The sequence below is a fragment of the Mastomys coucha genome, unplaced genomic scaffold (genome assembly GCF_008632895.1).
Source record: "Mastomys coucha isolate ucsf_1 unplaced genomic scaffold, UCSF_Mcou_1 pScaffold21, whole genome shotgun sequence".
Lineage (NCBI taxonomy): Eukaryota > Metazoa > Chordata > Mammalia > Rodentia > Muridae > Mastomys > Mastomys coucha.
In genome coordinates this window covers 98,606,209-98,618,748 of record NW_022196904.1, presented here as the reverse complement: position 1 = coordinate 98,618,748, position 12,540 = coordinate 98,606,209, and the positions used below count along the sequence as shown (strand labels likewise).

The window sequence follows — 12,540 nt, the reverse complement described above, 5'->3', positions numbered from 1 at the left end:
AAAAAAAAAAAAAAAAAAAAAAAAGAAACGAAAAAAAAATAGTTGTTTGTTTTCCAACTGAGACTCCCTTGGAGAAAAGTACATTTTTGTTTGCAAGTGGTTATCAGTGGAAGATAGCTTTTGGGTTAAAGACGGGGCTTGTGCCCACTTTCTCTAGCACCCCATATGATGCTGACATTGTGCATGCTGCCCCAGTCTCTGTGAGTTCATGTGTGTGTCAGTCCTGTTGATTTAGAGGGCCTTACCTCGGTATCCTCCATCTCTTCTGTCTCTTAACTCTCCTTACCTCCTCCTCTTCAGAGGTCCCTGATCCCTGGGGGCAGGGATTTGATGGAGATATTCTGCTTAGGACTGAGTGTCCTAAGGTCTGTCATCTTCTACATCATCTCTACTGTGGGTCGCTGTATTTGTTTCTTCACTCACTTCTGTCCCATGATCTCCTTATCCTTAGACTATTTTCTTGAATTTAAAATATTCTAGGCTTTCTTTGCATTTGGATGTTTTTCATTTAACAATATATTCTATTAATTATTCCAAATCAGTTCATAGAGACTATCTTCATTTTATTTTACTTTTTTTTAGAGCTATATAGTACTCCATCAAGTGGATATACCATGTCTTACTTAGGGTTTCTATTGCTGTGATTGAACATCATGACCAAAGCAACTTGGGGAGGAGAGGGTTTATTTCACTCACAGGTCCATATCACTGTTCATCACTGAAGACACACGGGGTAGGAACTTGGAGGCAGGAGCAGATGCAGAGGCCATGGAGGGGTGCTGCTTCCAGGCTTGCTCCCCATGGGTTGCTCAGCTTGCTTTCTTATAGAACCCAGAACCATCATCCCAGGGATGGCACCACCCACAATAGACTGGGCCCTCCCTCATCAATAACTAATTAAGAACATGCCTTATGGCTAGATCATATAGAGGCATTTTCTCAATTAAGTGTCCTTGTTCAGATAACTCTGGTTTGTGTGTCAAGTTGATATAAGACCTGCTAGCACATTCATTAAACTGCTCTCCTAAATGTGGACTTCTAGGTTGCTTCTAGTATTTATAATCTCAAGCAATACAACAATGAATGTTAGTGCTTGTTTATTTTTGTGTTTGGGATGGCTGGCTAACGGGAAATAGCACCCACTGAGCTTACTTTCCTTTTGACTCTCAGACATGGATGAATGTGACAATGCATTCAATGGAGGCTGTGTCCACGACTGTTTAAATATTCCAGGCAACTATCGCTGCACCTGTTTCGATGGCTTCATGTTGGCTCATGACGGTCATAATTGTCTTGGTAAGAAAAACATTTTCCTCTACCCACCTTCTACCAGCCTCTTTCTTTTTGAAACCTTACTTATGAGAGCAAAAATGGGGGGACCTGGGGTCCATTTCGGTCAGTAGAATACTTTCCCAGCATGCACAGAGCCCTGCATTTCATCCCCAGTACTGCAAAACCACAGTGCATATCTGTAATCCCAGCACTCAGGAGACAGAGGCAGGAGAATCAATAACTTAAGATCATCCTTAGTTACGGAGCAAACGAGGCCAGTCTGTCTACATGAGACCCTGTCTACACAAATAAAAAAAGACAAAAAAGCCTGGCAGTGGTGGCACATGCCTTTAATCCCAGCACTTGGGAGGCAGAGGCAGGCAGATTTCTGAGTTTGAGGTCAGCCTGGTCTACAGAGTGAGTTCCAGGACAGCCAGGCCTACACAGAGAAACCCTGTCATGAAAAACAAAACCAACCAAACAAAAAAGTGATCCAAGGATCGGGGAAATGTGGGTGTTGGCCCCTTAGACATTAGGCTATGTGACAGATAACTGGATGGGTAAATTTAGTCCAAGGAGATGGGTAGACATTGCCATTACTGTTCATTGATTTCTGACACTGACTTTCTGACCTTTAGGTGTTCTGGTGAAAGGATTTCAACTATCCTTCAAATACTATGTCTTTATTCTTGCTTCAGAGCTGTGTTGGGTCACAGCCAGGTAGATCCTACACTTTTTTTCTTTTTGAAAGGAAGACAAAAGCTTCCTCTAAGACTTCTACAAGGTAGACATATCAACTGGCACTATAGTCCCTGAAGTGAGGAATGCAGACTGCTCCTACCAGTTCCTCTTGTGAGCACTAGATCAGAACCTAGGAGTCCTGCTGGATGGGGCTGAGGCTGCATAGTCTGGGAGGATGCCACCCACCAGGCAGGTGCTATCAGCCCTATAGGAGGACATTATGCTGATGAGCCTTAATCTGGCTGACTCTTGGCCAACCAGGGTCTGTCTCAGGGGACAGCTATTCAGATCTTCCTTTATAGCGTGGTAGGAACAGTCACTTGATCAAATGCCTTGATGTCAGCTTTAAAAGCCATACAAGTGCCAGGAAGATGGCACAATTGTTAAAGTGCCTGCTGTGCAAGTATGAGGCCCTGAATTTGGATCCCCAGGACCCGTGTAAAAACTGGGCATAGTGGTGCACACTTGCAATCCTGGCATTGAGGGGGCAGAGTCAGGCAGATCCCTAGAGCTCATTGGCCAGATAACCTAGCCCAGTTAATGAGCTCCAAGTCCAGTGAGAGAACTTGACTCAAAATATTGACATCTTAGGAAGACACTTGACATTGACCTCTGACCTCATACACAATGCAGACACCCACCTGAACCCCTCCTCCTAAGTCTAGGCTGAACTGGTGTCCGAAAAGTTGTGCTCTAGAGTAGGAAAGGGGGAGGAGAAGGAGGAAGAGGAAGGGGAGGAGAAAGAGGAAGAGGAAGAGGAAGAGGAGAATGTTCCCATTTGAAATTCAGCCCTGATTTTGTATTTCTGTATTATCTGGTGTGAGCCTTTCCTGCCTGAGCCCCCATGAGAGAGGCCCAAGCCATGTGGGCTTCCAGGCCTGCAGCTGTCAGTTAGATATCATGAGTGTCTAGGGAAGTATAAACTCCTCCTAAGCAGGCGGCATTTAAAAAGAATACATTTGAAGACAAGCCTGAGAGCAGAAATAAATCACAATGAATTCGAAAGTCAGACAAGACTTCAGTTTGTTGGACAGCATCCATTTTAGCGTTGTGGGTTGTAGTTGATTTCCCTTTGGTTTGCCAAGAGCATCATTTTGAGGGTTGATATCTGATGACTGACCTGGTTCTTATTGTGGGGTGGGGCCTTCCTGAAAGCAGCAGGCTGAGCCATCCAAAGCCTATCAATGTCAGTCAAGGCCAAGTGGGGCTTTCTGATCACAAGCATGTCCATAAATTTCCAGGTCTGAGATAGCTCAGTAGAATGTTCTTGTCACCCACCTGGGGTTTCTTTATGGAGTCTGCTAAGCATCTGCTTTGTAGAGACCCCATGCATAAACTGAGTATGTATGCAAAGACTGAGGGTTCCTTTAAGGAAGGCGGTAGAGGGTTGGAGATATAGTTCAGTTGGTAGTATATATATATATATGTATATATATATGTATATATATATTAATATTTAAAAACGTTATGTGCATTGGTGTTTTTCCTGCATGTATGTCTGTGTAAAGGTGTCAGATCCCCTGGAACTAGAGTTATAGACAGTTGTAAGCTGCCACGTGGGTGCTGGGAATTGAACCCAGGTCCTCTGAAAGAGCCACCAATGCTTTCAACCGCTGAGCCATCTTTCCAGCCCATGGGTAGAATGTTTGATTAGCCAGCACAAATCCCTGGGTTCAGTTCCTAACATTCCATAAAGCAGGTATAGTGGCATAGACCTGTAATGTCAGTATTCTGGAGGTAGAGGTAGGAGCATCAGGAGTTTAAGATTATCTTTAGCTCCCTAGAGAGTTTTAAACTAACCTGAGCTACATGAGACCCTGTCTTAAAGCAAAGGAGGAGGAGGAGGACGAAGAGGAGGAGGAAGAGGAGGAAGAAGAGGAGGAGGAAGAAAGCTATGAGAAAATGCTGTTTATTTGGAAGAGTAGAATCAGAAGGATTTCTACATCCTTTGTGACAAGATACTTTGTGCCAAGAAAGAGCTCAGAGCCCAAACTCCTCTGGAGTGGCAGTTTCTTATATTCTCTGGGGTGACTCTTTCCCTGTGGTCAGCCTCCCACTAAACACACATTAGCTACAAATACACCAGTCAGCATGCTCTGACACCAGGCCCCCCAGTGCCGTAGTCTGGGAAGCAAATACACGGAAATGGGAAATGAATGCAGCGCTTCCCTTAGCCCGCCCACCTGAACTCAGTTCCCATTTATGGTGAGTTATATCACCACTATTTGGCTTGGTAGCATAGGCTCTTCTGAGATGTTTAACAGACACCACTGCCAGAGCCTTACTCCAGTCCAATTACATTGATGTCTCTGGAGGATGTAGCCAGGGAGTCTGGAGGTTGCCACAAGGCAGAGTCTGAAGACAGTCACTAGTTCCTGACCCATACGAGTCATGTGAACATACACTGTATTCATTCCATCTCATTGTGTCACCCAATTTAATGACACATTGCCGGATTGCTTGGAAAGAAGAAGTAGTAAGTGACACATGGAATGGGGCTGTTGTGGCTCAGGAAAGCTTGCCTTCAGGCATGCCAGGGAGACAGCCTCTCCGCTTACAGTGAGCCCTCGCTGCAGAAGGCCCAGGCCAGGTGTCCCAGTACAGGCTTTTCTCTGGAATGTGCTTCCTTCGCCCTTTGGCATAGACAGGGCAAGTTTGTTAGGCTTCAGGGAATGGCTGTAGTCCCATCAGTTTAGGAGAACATTGCTCGGTAGTGTAGGAGGACCCTTGCCTGTAAGATCTGAAGCTTGAAACTAGATAACAGACATTTAAATGTGAGTTTTCTGGTTACAGATACACCCAGGAGTCAGTGATAGGCACATGAGATATTAAACTAGAGCAGGTTTTTTTTTGTTTTTGTTTTTGTTTTTGTTTTATTTTTGTTTTTTGTTTTTAATCAGCTTTCTTCTTGAGCTTTTGTGTATCTGAGGTTCTTCTGGAAGTTTCCTCCTTGGCTCTGGTTGTCTGCACTTGTTCCTTGTTGCTCATCAATTGACCAGTTAACGAACTGTCCAGTGCTCTGCCTACCAGTATTTTATATTATTATATTATAAGACAGAAATCTATATTTGTCAGGAGTGCACAGTCTGATGGGGACCCACAAAGAGGATTGAGAAGACAGGCCAGTAAGTGGCCCAGGCAGCGGTGCCAGGGTCTCAGGGCTAGCGTGGGAGGAAGGTTGCCGAGGGTCTGAGGACCCTTACTTCCTGCCTTTCTGACTGTGCCTTCCCAGGTTCTGGGAGCTCCAGCTGACTTCTCTGCAAATTCTTCCCCTTGGCTTGCACCTTTCTGCTCCTGTTCTCCTCTTTTCCACACTCCTGGCTTTGGCCCTCCTGTCTTCTGCAACCCAACGGTGTTCAAAGCTGGGCTCATACCACTCCACAGTGTTCTGTGTCCCTCTGCTCCCTCATGCCTGCTGGGCCCTGCCTCACACTTCAGTTACACTGGGAGCAAAACTGAGTCTCCATTCCTGTTTCTGAGACTAGCATCAGTCTTCACCATGTTTCTTTCTAGAAAGCTCCTTTCCTGTCCCTAGGGAGGATTGGAACAGTGAAACTCTCCCTGGGGCATCTTGTCTACCCAGCTTTTCTATGCCTGCCTCTCCAGCTTATCCCAAGGGTAGCCTAGCCACTCTGTTCTTTCTCCGCCCACAGCCTTGGCTTGGCTTTTTTGGGTACAGACAGAAAGTCAGACTTCAGGCTTTGCATATTTTTGTCTGCCCTACTGCTGTCTTAGATTCCCCCAAAGAAGGGGCTTGACTTCTTCACCCCACTACAGTGAAAGAGGAGCTTCTTAGCTTGCTATTTAAGACCGAGAAGCATTGTGGCCTTAATCTATCTTCCTGAATGTATCTCCTGTGACTTCCCTCCACGTCTCCCAGGCTCTAGCCAAATGGAATGACTCACTGCTATCCAATATACTCCAAGCTTCCCCGCCTCTGTGCTAGGGGAGGGCTTTGGCCCTTCAGCCTGGAATCTCCTTTCTCCAGGTTAGTAACTGCAGGATCCTAAGGCCCATCTCTTATCAGCTTTCCCCATAAAGGCCCCTGTGTTGATAGCACACCATCACATGCTACCTACCTTCTTTCTTCTGCCCCACCCTTTTCTTATCTTAGAATCCATTGTACATTGTCTTTGTCTCTCCTGAAGGCATTCTCAGGAAGCTAAGCATTATCTCGACCATCTGACTCAGTGCTTTAGAAATTGAAGGTGTTCATTGGTTTCTGTGTTAGTTCCCTGAGCTTGACTAGGTGAGCCCTAGACCCATGGACCCATGGGGGCTGGGTGAACCAACCACAGGCTCCTTTGGCTCTGGCTTGGAGAGTTTCTGTGATGCAGGGACAAGAGGGACCTTGTCTTCGCTTAGCAGGAGCCGCTGAGCCAGCTGATTGGGTTGGACTTTGGAAACAGCCATGAAAGCCAATCTCCATCCCTCTCTCTCTCTCTCCAGATAGGGACGAGTGCTTGGAGAACAATGGCGGCTGCCAGCACACCTGCACCAACGTCATGGGGAGCTATGAGTGTCGCTGCAAAGAAGGTTTCTTTCTGAGCGACAATCAGCACACTTGCATTCACCGCTCAGAAGGTATGTACCTTGGTCTGTCTTGAGGGGTTGGGGGGGGGGGCGGAGTCTCATCAGAGTTCCCACCCCCTCGCAAACAACATGACTTTATCCCGGAAGCAGAGTGTCTAGAAAGTCTTAGAAGCTGAGGACAAGTCCAGAATGTGCTGCTAGGGAGCCGCCGCAAGCTCTGTTACCTTCGTGGTTGTCACCTAGCAACGTGGCTGGCTGTGGGATCTCTGAGGTCCTTGCAAACTTTCACACCCTCTGATTCTAATCTCTAAATAGAGAACATTTCAAACCTTAGTACATGGCTCCAGAGAAATAAGGTGTGTGATTTGCCAAGTTTTTCAAAAAGATGCTGAAAACCGCAGTACCAGTGCGAGCATGCCCTTTGCTCTGGGCTGGGGGTGCGGGTGGGGACAGGAGCTAGATCCTCCCTCCCACTCGGACTAGCCTCTTTCAGTCTCAAGCCACTTCTGGCCTTTCCCTGAGTTTTGCATTTCTTGGGCTCTATGCTTCCAGGGCTCTGCGGGGGTTGGGGGCGGGAGAAAACACCCTCTCTGAACTACTCCCCCACCCCCACGCTATGTTCTCACCCACTCAGCCATTACCATTCTAATGAAGGCCTTCCTCTCATACTCTTTGCTTTGAGTCTATGTCTTTTATTTCTACTATTTTTAAATTCTTACCGCTTTGTGGGAGTCTTTGGAGGGAGGGGCATCAAAGGCAAGTGGCCAATTGGTTGGTTTTTCACCGAATGTCACCTTATTTCTCTGCTTTTTTTCTTAAGCCAAATAGGCTTGTTTTAGTGGCTGTATTTCTCTGGTGTTGCCTCCTCCTGTCTTTAGATTTAAGAGCCCAAATATTAGATGATTCATTCATTTTAGCATATGATGGGTATGGATTCCCATATCTTAAGAGTGAAGTCACTTTAAGTTCTTCCATTTTTAATCACAAACTTATAAATTTGTTATTTACCATGGCTTTAGTGGACATTTCAAGTGTTTCTTCATGGAAGATGACTTTACTCTATTTTCCAAGAATGGTGGATTAGGCTACACTTGATGGAATGCCTTGGTGTTGGGGAGCAGTGTGTTTGATAGCTGCGGGTTTCCCCCATCTGTTTATTCTCAGTGCTTGGAGGGGGAGGGGCAGGTGAGGGGGGTCACACACACTGGTTCTGATTTCTTATCTCATGTTAAGTGTGACCCTTGAAGAGTAGTGGTGGCTTTTTCTTCCTGATGGGGTCTCAAGATTCTGGTGGTATTGGATGAAGTTTCACATGACAGAACTGGAGATGGGAATCATTTAAGGAGCCAGGCAGAGAGTGATCTGAATCTCAGGAGTCTCTCCTTTCAGTTGCTCAGAGCTGCTTCCAGGGATGTCACTCTGGTTTTCTTCAATGGTGGCTGTGGGAGGAGGCAATGACCAGCTGGTAAAATCATTGCCTCTGCACCCCCACACAGGCTGTGCCCACCGGCAGCAGCTTGGGCTTCTGGTCTCTTACTTAACCTGTGTTCCCGACCCCTAGCTCAGCCCTCCTCTCCCCTCCTACAGGTTTCTCAGAGCAGAGGTAAATACGAGTTCTTTCTGCGAAGCTGTATTAGAATTCTAAGTCTTCCACAATTCAGACATTCTTGGATCCCCTGATGGGTACTTAAGATGAATATAAATGTCTGGAACTAAAACCCAAATCCAAGAATTGTTATTGTGGTCTGGAAGTGCTGTGATTTTCTGTTGCATTTCAGTTTGACTACTAGGCAAATTCCTGCTGTTGTGAGCCAGCAGGTTACAGCAGTTTGCAATGGCGACCCACTTCCACCATAGGATTTTAATTCTTCAACCAAATGACTTCTAAAAAAATATCATTCCTAAGGACTTCCTCCTTCATGTGTACAGTAGCCTCTTGGAGACTGTATTTAAAGACTTTAAAAATCCACCATGGAAAGTGGGGTGGGGGGAGCTGATGTCACAGGCTAGTATTTTCTATTGCTACTGTTTGTTTTAATAATTATTTACTAAGTATTTTTCAACGAGGAGACCTAGCGCCTAGCGGCTGAGTTGGGTGGAAACTCAAGCTACTGAATTTTTTGTTAAAAATGCTTAGAAAGCCCAGAGCTGTGATACAGAGAATGTGTGTTTTCACCCATGTAATGGAGGGGAAACCTCACCCTCTGTCTGCCTTTGTTCCCATTCAGGGGGGGCCCAGGCTGTCAGAAAGAGCATTTCTCTTTTGTCTTGTCTACTCTGAGGGTATTTAGACAGCGTACTGCTGCCCTGGCCGAGCTGCAGGCAACATCGGGTGACAAGGAAGACTGTGCTGGCAGCAGTGCACTTCTCCTGTTTTGTAAAATATTTCCCATCCTTATTTTAAGTTTCTAGAGATATCCTAAAGTGGAAGCCTGGCAAGGGAGCGAAAGACTGGAGGCATCTCCGGGGTTTCTGGGCATCTTCCCTTTTGGTGAACCCTTCCTTAGCTTTGGACATGGCTACCAGACCAGGTTCTAGAGAAATTAGGCCCTAGCTGTCCTTCCTGGTTTGGACTAGACCCATCTGCCTCCTCGAGCTATGGCCTTGTTTTGAACCGGTGTACTCTGAAGGGCTTTGGGAGTCACCTCTTGAAAAGCCATCTACATTTTCAGAGTTGTCTTGGTCCTCATCACCTCTTGGCAACTTCAGATCCAGTTTGCTGTGAGGGGATATCAGGGGCAGCTTCTCTGATGACTTTTGGTTTCCTTATAAAATATTTCTTGTGTAAATGAACTGCTCAGGGGTAGTAAAAGTCACTTTGCTAATGCCTTAGGCACATAGACAGAGTAAACCATCCAGAAGGAGAAGGGGAGCTATCTGGGGGGTAGACTTTCTATGGGTTCCTACACTGCATCTCAAGCACAGAAACGATTACCCACAAGTACCATCTTGCCTCAATTACTTCAAATGCTCCACTGACCCAGAGGCAAACACAGGACTTGCTGAGTCTTTTGGGGGAGGGAAGGACACTCCTTCATGGGCAGCTCTCACCTCCTGTGCCTTTTCGGTACTGGGGTGTGAATGACATCTTCATAAAGGATCAGCCAGAGCAGAGAGAGCTTTGCAGCAACCCAGTGCAAGCAAGCTTCTTTCTTTGCCACTTGACAGCAGCCCTTGGCAGGGGCTGATGAATCCCAGCAGCATGAAGCAGACTGTGTGCGGGGGCACACAACTCAGAACTGTCAGATGAAAAACAAGGTGGTCTTTAGACAGACCTGAGACAGTTAGAGGATGTTTTAACTCCTATACTGTCTTTTGAAATAGAAATATCTTTTGAAATAACTGTTCCCAGGACACACAGGAGACTCATTAAAGTCTATTAGCTATGGTTTTAGGGGTAGAATGCAGAATGGTGTTCAGTCCTAGTAAGACCGAATAAAACCTTCCAGTACTCGAGTTTAAAATAGTCCTAATTCTAGAATTAGAAAGTCTCATAGGCCCTCTAGCCATTGAGACCAGACTTCTACTCTCAAGGATGTCTCAGAGTCATCTTACACAAATGCCAAGAACAATTTGTGCACACATCCTCACTAATGCATCCCTGACTGAGAAGACATCCTGAGTTTATGCTTGGGTTAGGTACCCAGGCAGCAAGGTTTCAACAAACTGGTTTCCTGAGGAGGCAGGCTGCCGACAGCCTACACAGATGCTTCTTCTGCTGTTGCACCAGCATTTAGATCAGTGGTTCTCAACTCTTGGGTCGTGACAAACCTCTTTGACAAACCTCTACATCCAAACATATTTACATTACTATACGTAACAGTAGCAAAATTACAGTTATGAAGTAGCAACAAAAATAATTTTATGGTTGGGGGTTACCACAACATGAGGAAACTGTATTAAAGGGTCACATGAGGAAGGGTGAGAACCCTTGATTTAGATGCTTGTTAAACCAGCAAGTGTTCCAGCTACCTGAGGTAGCCTCTTCCCATCACCATTGTTAGGGATGATTGGGCTCTTACGGAACAGCTAACTTCATTTCACTGGCAGCTACAGGAACCCACTGGAGAAGCAGGAGGGATTCTCCTCTTCCCTTTTATTCTTGTTGTGTTGTTGTGTGATGCTGTCTGTGAGAAGCGTGATGCTCTGAGCATGCTCAGGGAGGGTCACTTGAGAGACGCCTGTTGGCAGGTGCCTGTGATTCCTCATGGCGGAATGTAAATGCATGGCAGACGTAAAAGCTCAGGTTCTGCTTTCTGGGATGGAGGCACTACTTTGTTGAGGGGGGACTTCTTTATTCTTAAAGGATTATTTTATTTGTATGAGTGCTTTGCCTGCATGTATGTCTGTATACCATGTGTGTGCCTGTTGCCCACAGAGGCCAGAAGATGATTCTGGATGCTCTGGAACTGAAGATATAGACCATTGGGAGCCATTGTGTGGAAGCTGGGAATCAAACCCAGGTCCTCTGGAAGAGCAGCCAGTGTTCTTAACTGTTGAGCCACCTCTCTAGCGCCAACTCCTCTTCTTTAGAAAAATTTGAGGGATCCCATTTCTTAGGTGACAAAAGAAATCTTTTATATCTCTGTAAATTGGCCCAGCCTGATTAGTTAATATTTTATTTATTTATTTATTAAGTTTTTCAAGACAGTGTTGCTCTGTGTAGCCTTGGCTATCCTGGAACTCACTTTGTAGACTAGGCTGGCCTCGAACTCAGAGATCTGCCTGCCTCAGTGTACTGAGTGCTGGGATTAAAGGTATGTGTCACCACTACCCATCTTTTTATTTTTTTATTTTCATTTTTTGGTGCTTCAGCCTGATTTTAATGTACATTATTTTTATTTGTTTATCGTGCATATATACAGAAGAGGGCAACTTAGAGGAATTGTTTCTCACCAACCATGAAGGTTTTGGGCATAACAACTCAATTGGTGAGGCTTGGCTTCCTTTACCACTACATGTGCAGCTGGAGCACAGTGGTGGGGCGCATGTCTTTAATCCCAGCACTTGGGAGAGAGAGAGAGGCAGATCTCTGTAAAGTTCGAGGCCAGCCCAGTCTACAGAGTAAATTCCAGTGCAGCCAAGGCTACACAGAGAAACCCTGACTTGAAAAGCCAAAAAAGAAAAAAAAAGTGTGGCTAGAACCATGAGGGTGGCATAAGCCTGTAATCCTAGTACCTGGGAGGTAGAGGCAGGAGCATGATGAGTTCTAGGTGAGTCTGAACTACATAAGAAGTTCAAGGGCAGCCTGAGCTACACAGCAGAACCTTGTCTCATAAAACAAAAATAAATAAACTATGGGGCCAATAGATGACAAGTCCATGGCCTTCCCCACTGTCCATTCATGTAGCTTTTCCCACCCTGTCACCTGCTACACACTGCTGTCTTGCAGAGGGCCTGAGCTGTATGAACAAGGATCATGGCTGTGGTCACATCTGCAAGGAGGCTCCGAGAGGCAGCGTTGCCTGTGAATGCAGGCCTGGTTTTGAACTGGCCCCAAACCAGAGAGACTGCATCTGTAAGTATGAATTCTGCTTCAGCAAGGTAGGGACAGCCTACATAGAGGTCAGAAAAAAACAATGGGCACAGGCACAGCCTCAGGCACAGGCACAGGCACAGCCTCAGCCTCAGCCTCAGCCTCAGGCACAGGCACAGCCTCAGGCACAGGCACAGGCACAGCCTCAGCCTCAGGCACAGGCACAGGCACAGGCACAGCCTCAGCCTCAGGCACAGGCACAGGCACAGGCACAGCCACAGCCTCAGGCACAGGCACAGCCACAGCCTCAGGCACAGCCACAGCCTCAGGCACAGCCTCAGGCACAGGCACAGGCACAGGCACAGGCACAGCCTCAGGCACAGGCACAGCCACAGCCTCAGGCACAGGCACAGCCTCAGGCACAGCCACAGCCACAGCCTCAGGCACAGCCACAGCCACAGCCTCAGGCACAGGCACAGCCACAGCCTCAGGCACAGCCACAGCCTCAGGCACAGCCT

At 46.6% G+C, this 12,540-nt stretch overlaps 1 protein-coding gene across 7 annotated transcripts in view; it reads left to right on the top strand.

Annotated features, from left to right (window-relative positions):
- Scube2 (signal peptide, CUB domain and EGF like domain containing 2) overlaps positions 1-12,540 on the top strand; it is a 73,895-nt gene that overhangs the window by 6,096 nt on the left and 55,259 nt on the right. For 5 of the 7 annotated variants that reach the window (XM_031387828.1, XM_031387830.1, XM_031387829.1 and 2 more), the window contains exons 3-5: positions 1,171-1,296; positions 6,463-6,597; positions 11,939-12,064. In XM_031387828.1, the coding sequence (XP_031243688.1) occupies positions 1,171-1,296; positions 6,463-6,597; positions 11,939-12,064 (387 nt within the window). Of the gene's footprint in view, positions 1-1,170; positions 1,297-6,462; positions 6,598-6,802; positions 6,903-11,938; positions 12,065-12,540 lie in introns of those variants that run through there. The other 2 variants (XM_031387827.1, XM_031387831.1) reach the window with 2 other exon arrangements.